We start from the raw sequence: 21,345 nt of genomic DNA on the forward strand, positions 1-21,345 counted from the left end.
GTGAAGATCTTTTTGGTACAGTTCTTCTGTGTATTCTTGCCACCTCTTCTTAATATCTTCTGCTTCTGTTAGGTCCATATCATTTCTGTCCTTTATTGAGCCCATCTTTGCATGAAATTGGTATTACTAATTTTCTTGAAGAGAATTTATATTCAATATTTCATGTAAATATACTTATGTTTTATATTGACTATAAGGCACTTAGCACATAGTAAACAATCACTAGATGCTATTTTGTTATCAATAAAAATAATAAAAAGTACAGCCAAAATCCCTCAAACCACAGACCATTATAAGCTACAGCAAATATTCCTAAAAAATGTTAGCAATCTGTGTTCACCAATACCTACAAAGAATTATATACCATCACCAAATGAGGTTCATTCTAGAGATGCAAGGCTGATTCAGCATTCAAAACTCAATCAGTATATATCATATTTATAGATTGAGGGAAAAAATACCACATAATCATCTCAGTCGATGCAGGAAAATCATTTGATAAAATCCAATCTCCTTTCCCCCTCAACAAATTAAAAATAAAAAGGCATTTCTGAACCTTATCAAAGGCATTTATGAAAATCTTACAGGTAATATCATATTCAATGGTAAAGACTGAAGGCTTTCCTCCTAAGATAGAGAGCAAAAAGACACCCATGTTTACTGATTTTATTAACACAGTGCTGGAATTATAGCAAGTGAAAAAGGCAAGAAAAAGAAATAAAAAGGCATACAGATTAGAAATGAATAAAATTGTTCCCATTTGTAGATGACATAATCGTCTACATATAAATTACCAAGGAATCTCCAAAAACCTTCTAAAATATCCAAGTTCAGTGATGTTACAGGATACAATAAAATATACAAAAATCAAGTACACTTGTATTAATACATACTAGCAATGAACATGTGCATATTGAAATCAGAAATAACCATTTACTCAAAAAAACTTAGGTATAAGTTCAATAAAACATTTATGGGACTTGTACACTGAAAAGTACAAAGTGCTAATGAAAGAAATAAAAGAAGATATACATAAATGGAGAGACCTACTATGATCAATAACTGGAAGTTTTAACACAATAAAGATGTTAATTCTCCCCAAACAGACTGATATGTTTAACACAACTCCTCTCAAAATTCCAGCAAGATTTTAAAATACTTATGAACAGGTTATTCTAAAATTTATATGGAAGAGCAAAAGAATTAGCTTAGCTAAAACAATTTTGAAAAAGAAGAAGAAAGAGAATGCAATCTTTCCGATTTCAAGACTAATTATACAGCTACTAAAATCAAGAGAATATATTTAATATTTTGTAATAATCTATAGTGAAAAGGATCTGAAAAAGAATCACTGAACCACTTTTCTGTGTACCTGAAACTAACACAACATTATAAATCAACTATACTTCAGTAAAAATAATTACATTTTAAAAAGGAGTACAGGTAGAGAAATAGACACATAGGTCAATTGAAGGGTAGAGAACACAGAAATTGATACACACAAGTACACATAACTGAAATGCTGACAGTTGCAAACATAATGAAGTGAAAGAAAAACTGCCTTTTCAACAAATGATGCTGGAACGATTGAACATATAGACAAAAACAAACAACCTTTACTTAAATCTCACACCTTGTATAAAAATTTAACCTAAAATGGATCACAGATTTATGTGTAAAACATAAACTATAAAGCTTTTAGAAACAATAAAAAAAAATTACACAGAAAATGTTTTTTTGGATCTAGGAGTAAATAAAGTGTAGCTCATAGGAGTTGACACCAAAAACACTATTCATAAAAAGAAAAATAAATAAATTGGATTTCCTTAAAATTAAAAACTTTGGTCTGAGAAGGACCCTGATAAGAAAATGAAAAGACAAGCTACAGCCTGGGAGAAAATATTTACAAACCACAGAGCTAAAAAACAGTTAAGTGTCTAGACTGTGTAAGGAACTCTCAAAACTCAACAGTAAAAAGCAAACACTCCAATTAGTACATGGGCAAAATAAATCAGACATTTTATCAAGGAAGATATCAGACGGCAAATAATCGCAGGTAAAGATGTTCATTACCAGAAACTGCTTCTGCTGCTGCTGCTGCTGCTAAGTCCCTTTAGTCGTGTCCAGCTCTGTGCGACTCCATAGATGGCAGGCAGCCCACTAGGCTCCCCTGGGATTCTCCAGGCAACAATACTGGAGTGGGTTGCCATTTCCTTCTCCAATGCATGCATGCTGCTGAGTTGCTTCAGTTGTGTCTGACTCTGTGCGACCCTATGGACAGCAGCCCTGCAGGCTCCTCTGTCCACAGGATTCTCCAGGCAAGAATACTGGAGTGGGTTGCCATTTCCTTCTCCCTACCAGCCACTAAGGAAATGCAAATTTAAACCTCAATGAGCTATCACACCTATCAGAATGATTAAAATAAAAAATAGTCACAGCATCAAAATAGTTAGCAAGGATGCAGAGAAATTGGGATCATTCATATACTGCTAATGGGAATATGAAATTGTTCAGCCATTCTGGAAGATTAGCAGTTTCTTAAAAAGTTGTATCTACCATATGACCCAGGAATTATATTTCTGGGCATTTACTCCAGAGAAGTGAAAACTTACATTTACACAAAAGCCTGTATACTGATATTTATAACAGCATTATTTAAAGTAGTCTCAAACTGGAAACAGCCCAAACTTCTTCAATGAGTGAATGGTTAAACAACTATGGTGCACTCATTATGAAATAGTCACCTATAAATAGGAGCAAATTATTCTTACATTCAACAACCTAGATAAATCTACAGAGAATTATGATGGGTGAAAAAAAAGTCAATCCAAAAAGGTTGCATGACGTATGAATTCACTTATGTAACATTCTTGAAATGACAAAATTATAGAAATAAAGACATTAGTGGTGAAGAGAAAGCTGAGGATTGAGGATGGGGTGGCCTAGGAGGATGTAGATCTGACTACGAAAGGGAAACATGAGAAATTCATGTGATGATGAAATGTTCTATGTCTTGACTGTATCAATGTTAACATACTTTTTGTTATATTATAGTTTTATAAGATGTTACCTATTGAAGGAAACCGACAGGGGCGGTCCTAAGATGGTGGAGGAATAGGACGGGGAGACCACTTTCTCCCCCACAAATTCATCAAAAGAACCTTTAAATGCTGAAGGAAACCAAGTAAAGAGTACATGGGATCTTTCTGTATTAGTATTTCTCACAATGACAACTGGATCTATAATTATCTCAAAATAAGGAGTTTAATTTTTAAAAACTGTATATCACTTTATTCTTTTCCAATTATTTTCAAATACATTATTTGCAAAGGAGAAAAAAGCATCAGTGAATGTGGAACTGTATTTTCCATTTAAGTTTGTGAAGGAAGCATTTAGCAATTGTTAAGCATCTTTATCTGTGGTCATCTGGAAATTCTTGGCCTGACCAATGAATTCCTGACTATTTTTAGTCTTAATAAAAAATTATCATTTATCAGTATTAGAAATGAAGAGTAACATTTATTGAGAAAGGTGTTCAAAGAACTGAGTATGTTAAAGGAACACTTTGTATATATCCATGCAGACAAAAAAGAGAACAGAACAGAATGAAACCATTTACCTCCTCTTTGGCAATGCGCATATCATCAGTAACATCAGAGAAAACTGTGGGTTGGATAAAGTAGCCTTTATTCCCCCAAGGGCCTCCACCACATTCCAGCTTGGCCCCCTCCTTCTTCCCACTTTCAATGAGGTCAAGTATTTTTTCATATTGTTCTTTATCAATCTATTGGAAAAATATCACACGAAAAGTTAGAAAAAAGTGGCAACTTGTAAAGATAATACTTTGCCCAGCCTGTAAATAAGGGTTTCAAAATGCTCAGATATTGTTATTAAGTTAAATATTCCAACCAAAACAGCTGACAGAGGCTCAGATTCATTGTTGGGCATGTTTAATTCTCATGACTTTTCTGGAAAGAAACCGTGAAGATAAATGTTTGTATTTAGCGTTGGTTTTACAGTTATACAAGAGAAGTATATTGGCACTGCAAACATGTGTATACCTTTTCACGTGTGTGTGTGCCCAGACACTAAGTTGCATCCTACTCTTTGTGACCCCACGGAACATATCCCAACAGGCTCCTCTGTCCATGGGATTTTCCCTGTCAAGAATACTGGAATGGGTTGCCATTTCCTCCTCCAGGGGATCTTCCTGACCCAGGGATTGAACATGCATCTCTTGTGTGTCCTGCACTGGCAGGCAGATTCTTTGCCTTGGGCCACCTGGGAAGCCCATAATTTTTCATAAAACTGTCATTTACTTACATGGAAAGAAATGCCTGTTAATCATCAACCAGTCTTACCTGGAAACTGTAATCCTAACTGAAATTAAAAGACAGAAGAAAAAAAAAGAAAACTTTGATACTGGGTTTCATTAGACATGGTAGCTATAAAGCAGATGCTTTGTGACTTCAGGAAGACTTTCAGATCTTTAGACCTCAGGATGAGATTCTTCTGACCGCCCTCTGTGGCCAGGTCCATGCTGACCACAGCCTAGCTATCTCACCCACTTCAGGTCCCTCCAAGGCAGTCAATAGGTCTGGTTCTAATTTCTGACCTGTCCTGATTGTTGCCAACCTGCTTTGTTAAACAGACCACATCTAAATATATTTTAAGATCTACAAAACTTAAACACTTTGTTTTACGATATTTTTATAAGGAAAAGAATGACTCCAGGATTCTAACTGGGAACATCAGGAGCACATACCTCTACTCCATGCACTGGGATTGGGCCTACCTATTACCTCAATTCCTACTTGGTGTGGGGGCAAGGAGGGGACTCCAAATCACTGGTGAAGACTGCCTTGTCTCAGATGTGGCTGGAGTTAAGTTTTAAAGGGACAACACTGGGGATCCAGGAGTTAAGGTGAAAGCCTTTCACCAATTTACCTTGTCTCTACTCATTATTTAAAAAGTTGTTCTTTATCTTTCTCTTTGACACTACAATCTTCCATGTCTTCTAAATCCCAGCAAAAGACTTCATGAAGTTCTCAATGCACATAATCCAGCTCCTATATCAATTAGATTAAGCGCTATGTGTGTGTATATATATATAAATATATATAAAACAAATTCTTCCTTGGTAAAGTCCTTTTCCAATTTAATTTCAAAGACCAGAATGTGTATTTCCTTAAGGATTTGGAAATAATCAGTATTTTCACTCGAAAAAGAAGTTATAATATCCATATATATACATAATTTTACAAGTTACAACACATATTAAAGCTTATAAATGAGTGTCCCCACAAGCTCCTTCTTATAACAATAGAGAGTATTTTAAAAGGTAAAGACGTCTCATGGACTTTTTAGTCTTTTCCTTCTCAAAGTCCCAACATATCTACTTTTTCTGCTTATTCAATGCAACCTGTGACCAAAATCTTTTCACTTATAAAGATTAAATTATTATGTTAAGCAGTTAGATCACTAAGTTAGATCACTCACTTAAGAATCCTATGGATGGAAATTTACCTCAAGTCTATTTTAACTTCCTTCTCTTAGGAATAATGAAGTGTCCTAGCTCAATTTTTGAGCCTCTGGTTGAATCTTGCAGATCCCCCGATGGGGAGAAGTATTGCCCAACAACACTGAATATTAAAGTTATCTTCTCTTCCCTCATTCTCTCTTCTTCTTTCCTTTTCTCTTTGCATATATATGTTTCTATCTACCTATTTATCTATCCATCGATATCTATCATCTATCTATCTATTTATCTATGTCTATTTGATATATTTGTCTCAAATGGGAAATGTGCTTTACTTTTCCATAGACATATATTTAGAGAAAGAAATAATCACAGGTAAAACCTTAGAGTCTCATCCTTTCTTAGAATAGGAGACCAAGTCAAAATTGAATTTACTATATGTCTTGGCATCCATATGAAAAGTTACCAAATATGATCAAAATTAGCAACTACTTTTATGTACTCACTAAACACAAAGATAAATATAAAGCATAACAGGCTTAGACTTAACAAAATGTATACATTTTTACCAGTTACTTTAGGGCTTTTAGGTTTCAATATTTGGTATTGCCTAAGTCCTAAAATTTTCCTAGTTGAATATCTTGGCATGAGGAGGAAAATACAAGACAGCCTCTTAGCTTTCTACACTATAAACTCTATGAGATCACGTAAAAATTCTGCTCTGGATCAAGACCTCAAAGAGCAGGAGTAAATTTAGCACCTAAGGTCCAGGAGCTTGAAAACAGACAAAGAACAAAAAACTGTGTAAGGGAGAGGGAAAGCTGGGCTTAGGACAAGAGAGACACTGACAGTGGTTCTAAGCCGACAGAAGAAAATGGGGACCCTCAGGAATAACTGGGCTTTAACAACTAAAATGGGAAGTTCGGTACAAAGTCAGAACTCAGGACATTTTAGGACACTCATGCTATTTTTAGAAGGTCAGAGTGACTAAAGAATTTGGAAATAATTTAGTCATGCTGGCTGCCTATATCTGTGGGATGGAAGCTGAAAAAAAGGATTGATGCTGAAGACGAAATAAACGATAGGATGGTATAAGAACTTCCAAGTGGATAGGAACTGTATATAGGACATCAGAGATGTACAGACTGAGAAAACGAAATCTTTAGTATTTGTTACTTTTCCTCACGTCTTTAATTTCCAACATCTCTTTAACTGTTTCTGGATGTGAAAACTGGGCAACACAAAATCAAGATACTTTCTTTACCATTGGGAGTTCAATTCATTATTTTTTTAATCACTAAACTGATCAATATCATCACCAAGGAATATATGTGGATGGGAAATAATCATATTCAATTAAAACCAGACCTAAAGAAGATACTTTACTCTTAAGCCCTGTGAACGCTATTCCATCGATTTTACACTCACCTGAGGGCCTTGACTGACTCCTGGGGTCAGAGGATTTCCAAGAACATACTTTTTCGCCCGCTCAACACTCCTTCGAACAAACTCATCGTAAATTGATTCTTCTACAAAGAGACGGGATGCAGCTATACAACACTGGCCCTGGTGATAGAATACTCCTTGGTGTGCAAATTCAACAGCATTGTCCACTGCAGAGAAGACATTCATGTTAAAGAAAAGGCATTTTCTAAAATTAATATATTTTTTACATATCTTTCTTAGAGGCGATATGGTGGTATAAAAAAGTCATGAGTCATGTAGTCAAACATAGATTCAATATATTCTACCTCTTACCAATCAGGTGACAATTGAGCCTTTCTGATCCTTTATTTGCTACTCAAATGACAGTAAAATAGTAAATTCTGAAATATAATGGTTATCAATACAACTTTGATATGAATAATTCCAAAATTTGGAAAGTAATCTATGATTAAATCTTACTTCAAGTGACTTTTATAAGTCACATTTATAGTTAAATGACTGAATATTTCTTTCAGGTCTGAGGTTTTAACTAATGACAAAGAAAATATAAAATATCCACTATGTTAAGAATGTAAAAACATTCTTATATACTCTGATCAATAGAAAAAGTGGTATTTCTAAGAAAAATCATAACCCCCTCAAAACCCCAAACAACTAATATTCAGAATTGCTCAACCACCTTACAACCCTATTCTATGAAAATTTTTCCAAATTTATCTAAAGTGTGCCATGTTATTTCACATATGCCTATAAATTCTTATCTGTTTATTTGAAATGGTTACAAGGGTCTTAAAAAGAGGAAATAGTTTGTTTCATTAGTAGATCCTAAACAACCAGAAGAAAGTTTTCTTTGCATTTTAATTTTATGAATGCAGGAGATTTAACATTATAGCAGCTGGCTATTGTTATCTTTATTTGGGGCTTCCCTGGTTGTTCAGATGGTAAAGAGTCTGTCTGCAATGCAGGAGACCTGGGTTTGATACCTGAGTTGGGAAGATCCTCTGGAGGAGGGCATGGCAACCCATTCCAGTATTCTTGCCTGGAGAACTCTGATAGAGGAGTCTGGCGGGCTACAGTCCATGAAGTTACAAAGAGTTGGACATGACTGAGCGACTAAGCATAGCATCTTTATTTTGTGAACTAATCACATATGTTTAAGTTGTAGCAAAAGCATTTTACAGAAAGGTTTGGTAAAATGAGAAATCATGTCATGTCTGTAGAATGTATAATAAGGTAGCGTGCTCTAAATGGTTGATTGCCTCAAACCAATAATGCAGCTCTTAAAGATACAGAGGAATGTTTGATTGTTTTCTGCTAACTCCCCAATTAGGAAATAATTGTGGCATTTTACTTGATAATATAATCAGGATGAACTTAGGATATAATGGAGTCCCATCATAATTAAATATTTAATATATGTAAATTCAACTACACCTGCTAGGAAAAAAAATGAAAGAAATTATTTAAGTAGTTGGTGTCCTTTCCTCTGGCCATTTCATTCAGTGAACGTGTGATCCCGACAGAAGGGAGATGACAAATGCACAACTTGCTGTTTCTCCAGCTGGTCTTAGTGCAACATGTCTGAGGGTATCTTACCACACTTAAGGTGATGCTAATATTTAAGGTATGAAATTAAGAATATATTTTATGGCTCCTAAATGCATAACAGTTTCTTGAGAGTTCAACTGAGAAAACACCAACTGAGCTATGAAGGAAGCCCGAGAAAACAGCAAACTATTCCAAATTAGGAACAAATTGTGTCGTGTTGGACTTATCTAGGCTTTATAACTTTAGGACAGTTTAACAGATTTTTAAGAGTGTATTTGAACTCTGGTTAATGCCTTACACTTTGACATTAGAAGGAAACCCTTTACCATATGGTACTACGCGGCCAAAAAGGAGGAAGTGTGAGAAGTGAGCAGAGTGGCTTTTACTCACAGTCGGCATCAGCAAACACAATGCAAGGACTCTTTCCCCCGAGTTCCAGGGACACCCTTTTCAGATTGCTTTTCCCAGCAGCTTCTTTGATCAGTTTGCCAACCTGAAATGGAGCATTACAAAGGAGGAGGCTTAATCTGCTCCCATCAAGGCAAGATTCTTTAGCAATTTAAATTTATATGACATTTGTGGGAGAAATGGCATTTTTTTTTTCAGATTTGACAGCTTCCGCTACCAAAGGCTCTTCCATCCAAGCATAAACATATGATATATCATGAAAACAGATATATTGAATGTAATAACTGATTTGATACACATGATTTTGCTGTACATGGCACAACAGGTTTTTCATTTTAACCAGAGCTTCATCTTTCTTCTGTTCAATCTGATATATCATGATTCAACCATAACTTAATCTATTTTGACTTTTCATCCCTCTGTTGAAATACAGAAAACTCTATCCATATCCAAACAAAGTGTCATATCTACCACCCCCAAATCTCTGTGTCTCAGTACATGCTCACCCCAACTTGGGCTGCCTCCAATCCTATCATTCCTGGGTCCAGCTTGTGTCTTAGCTCCTCTTTAGCATTCTATGATGACTCAAGATGAACGTGACCCTTTCTTTCTCTGATCCCCAGTAAATTCCCTCAAAGGAACTCTTTCAGAGTTTCCTGTGGATTATATCATTTGTATACATATCAGTTTCCCAAACAGATGTCACCTGCCTGGTAGCAGTAACTGTTTCTCTCTCACTCCCTCTTTCTCCTGCTGTCCTCCATACCTTGAATATTGGAACTTGGAGAAAGAAATTGGATCTGTGCTCTGTGCTGCTACTTTAGTTAGCTGGAATCTTGTACTCGTTTCTTCTTTAATGCTAGTGGCCTATCTTCAGGGAAAGAGTTTTCTTTTTTTTTCCTCTGCAGATCACTTCCCATCAAGATTATTTTCTGTAGTTGTTTATGTTTTTCTCGTTTCTGAAACCTGGTCTTGTTTTACAACTATTTCCTCTTTATTATTTCTTATTGAAGTCTTAGTACACTAAAATGATCTTTGCTTTTCTTTTTTACAAGATGATTCATTTTATCTTGCTTTTTTTATTCTCTGGATCACTCTTCTTTTTCAATGCATCAATTTTAATAACAAGTTTCTATCCTGACTAAATAAATGATAGGTAGACGTTGCTGAGTGGGTGTTTAAATTTTAAGTGACTACTGAACTGACCCCTACTGTGCATTACAGAGTAAAGCATTAATTAATCTGCTAATATTTTCATCTTATGTAAAATTTACATGCCCCAAATCAAACCTATAAAGGTAAGTTAATTAAAATAATAAAAATAAACTAAAAGTAGACTGGCAATGGGGAAACCCTGTTTGAAATTTCTATGATATCCTATTTTGCTTCCACAACATATTAATATTTCTCATGACCAGTTTCAAAAACTGAATTTTCATTTCAGGTGATTAGGAATCTTGTATTTCCTAAAAATGCCTTTTTCCCTTTGAATTCTCCAAATTCTTTCTGCATCTTTTTAATGTTTTTTTTTTCTTTTATTGGCTTAGAAAGATTTGCTGGAGATACTTTATTAAAGTAGATCATTTTTGTCTTGGGGAAGGGAGTAAAACGAGAGGTATTTTTCTAAAAGCTACAGGTGTTAAACTAGCATGAAGAATGGTTAGAAGTATGAGTGAGAAAGAAAGGTTATACTTTTGTTTGTGTAATTTGCAGATAAAAGGTTTGCTTGAGTTTTCCCAAGTTCAGTTCAGTTCAGTTCAGTCGCTCAGTCGTGTCCGACTCTTTGCGACCCCATGGACTGCAGCCAAAGGTCTAGGTAAAGTCAAAATAAGGAAGAATCAGTCTTTGCCCCATACTTTTGTTTCCTCATTTGGAAAAAAAGTGAAACTTTATAATTTTTTTCTCAAAGAAAAGGTAAGCACTGCAATGAAGAGAAGGGAAGCACTATTAAGACTGTTGTAAAAGATACATTCCATGATATTGTGGCATTGCCATGTGGGGCAGAAGTAGCAAAAGCTCATAAACATGTTCTAACTTAGCACGTCTCATACAACATGGGTTGATTACTATTTTAAATGAATCTAATGGGACATTAAAATTCTAACCTTGCCAGAAACATTTTTATATGAGCATAGCTGCTATAAAGGACTGCAAAAATATAAAATCCATAGTTTGCCTCTTTCATGGCATTTGGCAAGTTTATTTCTACCTGCTAAGCCACAAACTTGAAGCTAAAAGAGGACAACCCATAAAGACTGATTTTTCTGTGTGATTTCTAAAGTCATCTTAGTCAAACTTAATTCTTTAATACTCAATCAGAAGTAGTTACTATACTGGTTTCTGGAGGTAAGAATGGATAAGATAGTCTTTGAGGAAAGTCAGCAAAGTGGAGAGAGATACATAACAAAGCAAGGAGCATGTGCTGTTACAATTATATATCAAGATATCAAGGACGATGGGAGCACAGATGGAAAGCTTTTAAATTTAGGATGCTCCTGGGACTGCAGAGAAAGTCCAGGTGGCCTGTGGTGGGAGCCCCATTGTGGGAGGTGTGGCCATGCATGAACAAAAACTTATGGGAATGAAAAAATACAGGGAACAATCAGAAAATGATGGGGCAGTGATGAAGAAGTATTATGTGGAGAGGGGACCTCTTCCCTCACACCTGAACTAGTGTGAAAAATTAAAGAGTGAGGGAAGGAACAAGAGAATGGAAATGACTATAGAACACATAGTCATCATGCCATTTAGTGGATACTTCGTAGGATGCTAAATGTTTTACCACTCATTAGCTTATTCAGTTTTGATACAATTCAATAAGGTAGATATTATTATTCCCATTTTACATATAAAGAAACTCAACTTTAGCAAGGATACTTAACTTTTAGAAGACACACTGCTATGAGGCATAGACTTAGCATTTGAACACAGATGTTTCTTGGTCTTCTAATATCAAAGTTTTGAGGGACAGGGACAGATAAAGTGCTCCCAAAGTGCTATATCATCTCAGGGATGAGTTAAGACCAACAGGCTGTGGAGATGGCATCTGGGAACAGCAGCCTCTGACTCAGACAAGCTAGAGGAGTGTGTGGGCCAGACCTGGCCCATAAGCAGTACATGGGCCCTGATGAGGATGGTCTACAATACTAGGCTGAGGAATTTGAAATTTCACGCTTTACCTCCTCTGCTATGATTTCAACCTGTGACTTCATAATTTTTCAGTTTATTGCTCTATCTCAAACATTCCCAATTGTTTTATCCCCAGACTACTGAATGAGGAATTGGTTTTCTCCTATCTCAATTAGGAATTTGTAGAATGTCAACTTTTTCTACTCTATGTCTATAAAACAACAAGAAAAAGTATATAGTTATCTAGCTTAAAAAGGATCAAGAAAAATAAAATTTTATTTTCTATTACTTTAGTTCTCTACGTAAACTTAATTTTTATATTGAAGTGGCTAATCAGGAGTATAAAATAATCAAATTAGCTTTCCCTTACTATCTGGAATGTTCTTCCTGTTTCTTTCTCCACAAAGTTTTAAAAAGTAAACATTTTCAACACCCAGAGCATTTAGAGAGCATTTACCAGCTCTCCTCTCCTCTGAAGCGCCTATGGCTGGGATCCTGTTCTTTCACCTTCTGGATAGCCAAGCTGGAGCCAGTGAAACAGAAAAGTTAGGATCCAGGAAGCGAAGCTGCTGGCTTCTTTTCGGAATGTTCACGGTAGAGCGCCAAATAAGGAGCTAAGGGTGAGGCTCTGTTCTTTGATCTTCCTAATCTACAGGTTAAAGCTACAATTCATTCATACACATCACTGTGGCCTAATTTATATCTTCTATCATAAACCTTACAAATCATATGACAAGTTCTGATCAGTCATATTTCTCATCACACAAAGTAATAACATACTAAAAACAGTCTACTCCAATCCTCCCACATTGTTAATAGGTATTCCGTTTCATCTCAATGACATCTGCTTATGTTCTATAAACATGTTTGAAGGCTAGAATAAGGAACAAATCATTAAAAGAACTTTTGTTTTAAGGAAACGTCGGCTTAAAGGCAGTAACATAAAACACGCTTCTGACTGCTTCACTACTGGCCTAAGTAAATGATGTTACCTCTGTCGATCCTGTGAAGGCCACTTTGTCTACATCCATGTGAGAAGAAATGGCTGCCCCTGCAGTAGGCCCATAACCAGGGACAATATTCACTACTCCAGGAGGAAACCCTGCCTAAAAGACAAGTAAAATAGTTAGAACAGAGTTGATCATTTAATTCTACAGAAAAAGAGGAGAGTATGGAGCCAAAGCTCCCTCTTGATGCTAATCTTAGGAGTTACTCTACAAGTTAAGATTTATCTAAGTGGTTTTATCATTTCTTCTTCTTCTTCTTCTTATTCTTATTTACTGCTTAGCTCACTTAACCTCAAGGGTTGCATTAAAGTCCACATTTGACTTTCATGGTTCTTCACCCCAGTGATGGCTGTCTCAAATTTCATAATACTAACTCAAGATAGTATGTGTAAAAGTGTTTGGTAAATTATTCACATGGAAGGAAAATAATGTCTTTTATTATCCATTCAGCAAAAATAAGAAGCCAAGGGGATGTTAATATTTTTAGCTTTTACCTGTTCATTGTCAGGGCATACTAATTTGTTTGCAAATTCCTATCCACATTATTTAATCAGAAAAAATGTTAGGTTAAAAATGCAATGGTCACTGCATTCATGATCAAGCATCACAGATTGATTCCAATCCAATTATAGAATTATCAAGTATAAAGCAGTGTGGCAAATGAAATAGCACATTAAAATTTCATGTTATTTGCATCAAAAAGTCTCATTTTTACATTTCTTTTGCCTACTTTTAATTTGGAGTGCAGAATATTTTTAAGATATGGGTCCAGATTTTCTAAATTTTAAATTTCTCAGAACTAATTCTTATTTTTAAAATATTGGTAAGATATGAAGGAACAAGGTCAAGAACTTGTTTACAAGAAAAAATAAAACAACCTGGATAGTCAATGAAAATAAATTTTATGTGTTCTTTTGTCAGCTTTTGAGCGAGAAAGTAAATGCAAAAGAAACTGTAATAGAAAAGAGAATACAAACTTATTCCCTCACGGGTGAATTGTTTAGAAATAATATAGCCCAGTACCACAAACAAGCTCAGAGGACTCCAACCTTCAGATAGGCCAGTTTAAATAAATATGCAGAACTTCCAAGTCATTAATAGCAGTTATAAACCAACTTGCATTTCAACATCTGGAAAAAAATCATACCAATTTCAACATGAATCTGCATTTGTGAATGTTGGGCAAAAGAAATAAAAAAGAGCTCATAGGTGACAGTTTGACATGAAGCTTTTGAGTCTGACTTCCTGTCTCCCTTTGGGCAGAGGTTCATTTGGGTTGACTGCCAGAAATCCTTGCCAATAGCCACGTGTAATGTGTCCCCACTGGATAGGCGCCGTTGGCAGAGAATGTAGTTTATAGTAGCACCAGATGAGGTCTTCCTACTATCAATTAGGATTCCTGAGATCTTGCACACATTTTGATTTTGCAAACATACCTCTTTTATTAAAGATCCCATGTGAAGAGCAGTCAGAGGGGTTTGCTCTGCTGGTTTGACAACCACTGTGTTTCCGCAGCTAAGGGCAGGCCCTATCTTCCAGAGGAACATGAGCAATGGGAAATTCCACTAGAAAGCAATTTATAACAATAGATTCTTTGTATTACTGAAAGCCACATTTGCGAATTTAACTTCTACATTTTATGCTCCCCATAGATGTTAAATAAGAATTGTAGTAGTTTTGTTTAACCATCTGTTATATCCTAATTAAGTTCATTGCTCAAAGCAACTCATAAATGCTAAAAACAACAACAACAACAACAAAACAAACTCCAAATAAACTAGATACAGGAAGAGAGTAGGAGAAAGTCATAAAATTTTATCAAGTGCTATTATTTTGAGTTTATTTTCTACCAGGAAAAAAAATCACTGCATGGTTTAGAAAACAAATCTTACTATTAAATATAAGTTATCTGTGTTTAAAAAGTGTAACTATTCCTCACTCCTTAATAGGTCTTTAATTACAACTATTTACCCAATAATAATATTTACTAATATTTACTTCCACTGAAAACAGCTTGCTAAAGGCAGAAGTCTAAAGTCTGGAGACTGACAGGTTGGTTCAAATCTCAGCTCAATCACTGAGCAGCCATATGAATTCAGACAAGTTATATGCGCTCTATATATGATTTCATCATCTGCACATGCTGACAACAATTCTCTTTACTTCAGAACGCTGTCCTGAGGACTCACATAGAAAGTGGTCCAAATGTTTAACACAATGATTGGTTCACCACAGACAAACAGTAAATATTAGCAATTACTACTATTCAGGATTGTCTAATTTTATGGATATTATTGGGAGTTTTGAACTAACAAGCAATTTCATTCAAAACGTTGGTATGTGTATATTTTAGTCTCATTGGAGCAAAAGATAGTCATTACCACTTCCTCATCTAAGAACATCAGGGCATTTTACCATCTGCTTTTTTTTTTTTTGCCTTTTTGAATATGTCATTTAAAGGAAAATCACTGGTAGTCTCCTATTTGTTGGACTTAGAAGGAAATCTTCATGATTCTGCTTAAATATGGTACTTTCTCAAAGAAGAATATGGAGTATCAAAGCCTTTTATCTAAAGATAAAATATATTCCATACTGTGCTTCAAATGCCTCTGGCATGGTTTCTTTCATTTAGTTAAGAAATTTCATTCAAGAATTTGAACACTCTGGTTGCTACTATTCTTCATGCTGAGAAGTCCCAATGCAGATATATGAAGTGTTGGAGAGCAGTTGGCCATACTATACTTCATTAAAATGGCTGATGTCTTGCACAATGACTGCTTTGCTATGTACATGTTAATCATAAGAGTTTACAACATAGCTTTTTAAAACAAACCTTAGAGTAAAAGGTTAAGATTTGGTGATACTGTACTATGGAAACACACTCAAGAGATGTACCAGAGTATAGATAGGATTTAGATTACCTAGTTCATATTCAAAGGGTATAGTCACAGAGAGACCTAAGTTCAACAATGACTATATTTGCTGCACATTTAGCAAATATCTAAGCATTCATTTGTGCCTGAGGAAGCATCATTACCAAATGAAATAGAATTAGAACTCATTTCTTTTGAGACTGAAAGTTACATAAGGGAACAACTTACAGGAATGATTTGGCCACACACACCAACAGGCTCACTTCTTGTATATGTAAAAAAGTTTCCATCTGGAAAATAAAATGCACAAATATTTATGGACAAATGTGCTTGACAGTCACAGAATGGTGGTTTGGGGCTGATGTGAGAGGAAGATATAGACAATAATTTAAAAAGAGTTTATATTTCTGATTATTTACAAAATGAAAATCCTAAAATAGGGTGAGCCCTCAAATAGTAATTTGAAGTAAGAGGAACCATAAAACTGAGTTAGGTGCACAATTGGAAAAGATCTGAATGATGTTTGTTCTATCTCTGATCCTCCCAGAGGACTACTTTCTAATTCATACTTATTCTCAAAATTTCCTTTCTTTCATGATAAAGGAAATAAAAGATATGTAAATAGGAAAGAAACAGAGCTCTGTTTCTGATGACTCTTAAGTTCTACCAGTAATTTTTAAAGTACCTAATATAATTTAAAAAATAGTAAAATTAAAACATGGTAGAATTAAAAAATAGCTCTCTATGACTGGCAAGTTTTTCCCACTGACTTGTTCTAAAAAGTCCTCTTTTTTTTTTTTTGCCTACCAAATGATAAAAGCAAATTCTGTTAATCTAGGAAAAAGATGTCAGAAGTAGAAGACATTTCTTTTCAGTCTGGATCTGATTGATACATATGCCTCAATGAATGATCACATGTGACCTTGATGTGCTCATCCTGAGTTTGCACTATGCTTTGTGATTTGTTCTGTTCTAGTTCCCACAAAAGTTTCCTGGCTGTCATAGCAAGAAGGCCCCTTGTCAAGATGTATTTGTACTCTAAATGGCTTCTCCTGTTTTGTCAAAGGGTAAAATAAAAGTTTCTAAAATATCCACAGTTCTTGGTCCCATCATGGTCTCTCTCTCCCCTTTCCACTTCCTGGTGCTCACTTCTAAGCTGAGGGCTGCTCCAATTAGATGGAAATGCACATCAGGGCCAGTCCTGGAGGATATTTTGTTTTCATAGTCAGTAAGTTTATATGAATTAAATTCAGCTCCTGGTGTTTTCCAAATGATGTTTTTCATATTCTTATCCCATTATGTGTATACTGTATTAAAATACTAAAAAGCAAACATATTCACTCAGACAAATTCTTAAGCTATAAACACAGGCTCATCTTTCTTTGAAACTATTTGAAACAAATCAATGTGAATTAGTTTGTTTAATTAGCCTGCTCTAACTATACTGAGTTAGACCAGGCACACAGAATGGCCAGAGCTGACTCATACTGGAACATACAAAGAGGCTTAAATAATTACATTATAGGAAGAATGTAAATGTCACTGTTGGAATAAAATCCAAATAAATAATTTCAGCGGCCAGCTTTGAAAAGTTTCCTTAGAGAGACAACTGCTTAAATCAGTAATTGTGGGCATACAGATGTTCTTACTCTAATACTTTCTAAAGTATCTGTAGTGTTATCTTCTGCATGATTATGCTGGAACAATTTTAAAATCCATATGATGAATCTTAGCAGAACTTCCAGGTTCAGACTGCATTGTCTCAAAGTCAAGAAGAAAATAATTTTCCCCTACTTGGTTGACATCTTTAAAAGGGAGAGTTAGGAATTATTCATCTCTACAGTATTCTCCTCATCCCTACCCTCACTCTGGGTGGTTTCCTAAAGTTACTTACCCATGGGTATTGTACGGCCCTGGATCTTGTCAGCCCAGCCTGCACAGTAGCGTAGTGTTTTTATGCAGCCTCCTAAATCCATCAGATATGCATTGGAAAATAGTTTTCCACCATTCATTGCCTCCATTGTCTGAAAAAGAGATCATCCCAAGTCTGAAGTTCCATAGAAATTTTAGATTAAAAAGATAGTCAATATTTCATCACTTCATGGCAAACAGATGGGGAAACAATGGAAACAGTGACAGACTTTATTTTCTTGGGCTCCAAAATCATTCAGATGGTGACTGCAGCCATGAAATTAAAAGACACTTGCTCCTTGGAAGAAAAGCTATGACAAACCTAGACAGCATTTTAAAAAGCAGAGACATTACTTTGCCAACAAAGGACCATCTAGCTATGGTTTTTCCAGTAGTCATGTATGGATGTGAGAGTTGGACCATAAAGAAGGCTGGGCACCAAAGAATTGATGCTTTTGAACTGTGGTGTTGGAGAAGACTCTTGAGACTCCTTTGAACTGCAAGGAGATCAAACCAGTCAATCTTAAAAGAAATCAGTCCTGGATATTCATTGGAAGGACTGATGCTGAAGCTGAAACTCCAATACTTTGGCCGCCTGATGTGAAGAACTGACTCTTTTGAAAAGACCCTGATGCTGGGAAAGATTGAAGGCAGGAGGAGAAGGGAACGACATAGGATGAGATGGTTGGATGGCATCACTGACTTGATGGACATGAGTTTGAGCAAGCTCTGGGAGTTGGTGATGGACAGGGAAGCCTGGCATGCTGCAGTCCATGGGGTTGCAAAGAGTTGGACATGACTGAGTGACTGAAATGAACTGAATATTTTGAATAGTCATGTGCTAGGGAATTTTGAAAACACTGGAAGAAATCCTGTGAGCAATCTTGTATAACTTCCTCTTTGTAAAAAGGAGATTAAAAAAAAGAGTTAAAATGACTTGCTTAAGGACATAAGATCTGAGTAGAAAAGATATTGAGATTCTCGTTTCTAAACTTTAGTGCCCTTCTGTCTCATTCTGAGCACCCCTAGTGAACCAACTTTCCAGGAATTGGTCACAATTTGATATATGCACAGCTTGTGAGAGTGGTGCTTAGTCTCTTTAGTCAGATCAGGGTTCCAACAAGATTTTACTTGTTGCATGATACAACAGTGGGTGTCTATTTACTGCCAGTGACCATTAATAATGCCTCAATAATCATTTTTAATTTTTACATTCCATGTGGATATTCTCACACAATTCACACAAACTTAAGTAACCTCTAAATTTTTTTTAATCCATGAGTTTTCTGCAACAAAATATTGAATTGTGAAACTCTGAGTTTTGTTACTAATACCATAATTATTTGAATGGTTAGGCTGTAAAGTTCAACATTTTTTAGTCCAGTGCCCTAATGGTTTTAGGATGACTCTTATTTTCCTCCTTTTCTTAAGCAGAACTTCTAAGACTTTGGGGCCTGATGTTCTGCTGAGGCAAGAATGTACAGGTGACAAACTCTTAAATCAGTTCCTTGTCTGTTGTACAATATTCTGTCTCTGTAATTCACAGATTAAATAAATTAAGGAAGCCAAGTTTTAACATGTTCTGCTTTCTTCCTGTAGGACATTTTCAGTTAATGTTATATTGTGTATAACTTCTAATTCCATACTTTTGCATATTTTATGCTGAATCTTTGGATAATAAACAACACTTTGATTAACTATAACTAACAATATTCATTTAAAAAAGAAAGCCTTCTTGTTACTGCAAGTTAAGGTTCTAAAACTAATAAAAGCTTACTCTGAAATCTTCTGTTGCTGTTGCTTTGTGTTAAATTGGCTTCTCAAGGAGAAAACAAGGAAACACCCCCTCTACCCATTTTATGTGCTGATCCATATAACTGCTGAAATGTTTTTTTAAAAGGAGTATACATAAAAATAACATTTTTATAAACACATGAATGGATTTTTCTTTATTACTCTCTCAGCTACAAAAAGAATATAATTTAATCAAGACCATTGTGAATGTGTATCAGTTCATTTCAGGAAGGGAAAAAGTGGCCACTTATTAACTGTTTTGGTGGGCTAAGACTGGAGAAATGAGTCATTTTAAAGAAATATTCTGGACACCTTAAAGAAACTCCATGAGATTTTTTTCACTCAGAGTTCAGTAGTCAAGTAAATTCAAGAAAGCTAGTGTATTATTCTAGAATCTTCATGCTGCAGATGACCTTATTAAAGACTCAGAAATTCTACAGTTAAGGAAAGAAATTTGTTTAATCTGTTTTAACTCAGCATCTGCCAAAGTTTAGATTGCAAAGTCTATTTTGGGAGTAGATATTAACATCATCTAGAACCCGAGTGCAGAGTACTTACTGTCTGAAAATAAGCTCAGTGATATGGTTCATATACAAGAGCTGATAGAAGTTTTTTGTTTTGTTTCTAGAAAGGATATTGTTGTTATTGTTGTTTAGAGAGTATGTAGTGACCACTAACCACAAAACAACTTACCAATCTGAACTATGAATGCTTTCTAGAGATTTTGAGTTCTGCCCAGTTCAGTTAATACTCACCGCCAGGAGCAGATGATCTCTTTCAATTAAGTCAGCCAACTTGTTTAACAGCCGTCCTCTCTCTGAAGCATCCATAGTACGCCATGGAGAGCCAATCTGAAAAGCTTGTCTTGCAGCCTTCACTGCTTTGTCAACATCCTCCTGCAAGTCAAAGTGAATTCAATTAGTGGGCTGCTGCTGCTGCTGCTGCTAAGTCGCTTCAGTCGTGTCCGACTCTGTGCGACCCCATAGACGGCAGCCCACGAGGCTCCCCCATCCCTGGGATTCTCCAGGCAAGAACACTGGAATGGGTTGCCACTGCCTTCTCCAATGCATGAAACGGAAAAGTGAAAGTGAAATTGCTGAGCCTTGTCCGACTCTTAGCGACCCCATGGACTGCGGCCCACCAGGCTCCTCCATCCACGGGATTTTCCAGGCAAGAGTACTGGAGTGGGGTGCCATTGCCTTCTCCGAATTAGTGGGCTAAATATATTCATAAATTCAATGGTAATAACCATATAAAATAGACTAGAGTTCCTCATAAGCTGTGTCTTCATCAGCTCAAACTCCAGCACATTGGACTCAACTACTGTATATTAGAATTATATCTGCTGCCTACTTTTTGGAATGATGAGAGCCATATACAAAGCACATGCATGATCTCCTAGAATAGAAATATTATATTTTAATAGTTGCTATCATTGGAGTGTTTACCTTATATCAGGTAATGTTCTAATTGCTTTACACATATTAACTCATTTAATTTTCAATAGCTTTATGAGACAGATACATTTTCTATTTTACAGATGAGGAAACTAAAGCAAAAAAGAAGGTTGAGATTTGCTCAAGCTCAGTAGCTGAAAGTGGCTGAACTATGTTTTTAAACAGAGCCTAGCTGGTGGTAGAATCTTCGCTCTTCACCACTACATTTCACTGTTTTGGTGACTGGGTTGCCAAAAGTTCCAGGGAAACTCAAGATCTAAAACAGTGAGTATCTTCTTGGATCTCTGTTGATT

At 35.7% G+C, this 21,345-nt stretch overlaps 1 protein-coding gene across 1 annotated transcript in view; it reads right to left on the reverse strand.

The window, feature by feature from the left end:
* Positions 1-21,345, reverse strand: part of ALDH1A1 (aldehyde dehydrogenase 1 family, member A1) — a 53,420-nt gene that overhangs the window by 9,115 nt on the left and 22,960 nt on the right. The window contains exons 3-10 of the mRNA XM_010844886.1: positions 20,351-20,491; positions 17,785-17,914; positions 16,119-16,180; positions 14,454-14,582; positions 13,003-13,116; positions 8,864-8,966; positions 6,908-7,092; positions 3,620-3,784 (exon numbers count right to left, since the gene is read on the reverse strand). Of these exons, the coding sequence (XP_010843188.1) occupies positions 3,620-3,784; positions 6,908-7,092; positions 8,864-8,966; positions 13,003-13,116; positions 14,454-14,582; positions 16,119-16,180; positions 17,785-17,914; positions 20,351-20,491 (1,029 nt within the window). The remainder of the gene's footprint in view (positions 1-3,619; positions 3,785-6,907; positions 7,093-8,863; positions 8,967-13,002; positions 13,117-14,453; positions 14,583-16,118; positions 16,181-17,784; positions 17,915-20,350; positions 20,492-21,345) is intronic.

This window comes from Bison bison, unplaced genomic scaffold, assembly GCF_000754665.1.
Source record: "Bison bison bison isolate TAMUID 2011002044 unplaced genomic scaffold, Bison_UMD1.0 scf7180017864212, whole genome shotgun sequence".
Classification (NCBI taxonomy): domain Eukaryota; kingdom Metazoa; phylum Chordata; class Mammalia; order Artiodactyla; family Bovidae; genus Bison; species Bison bison.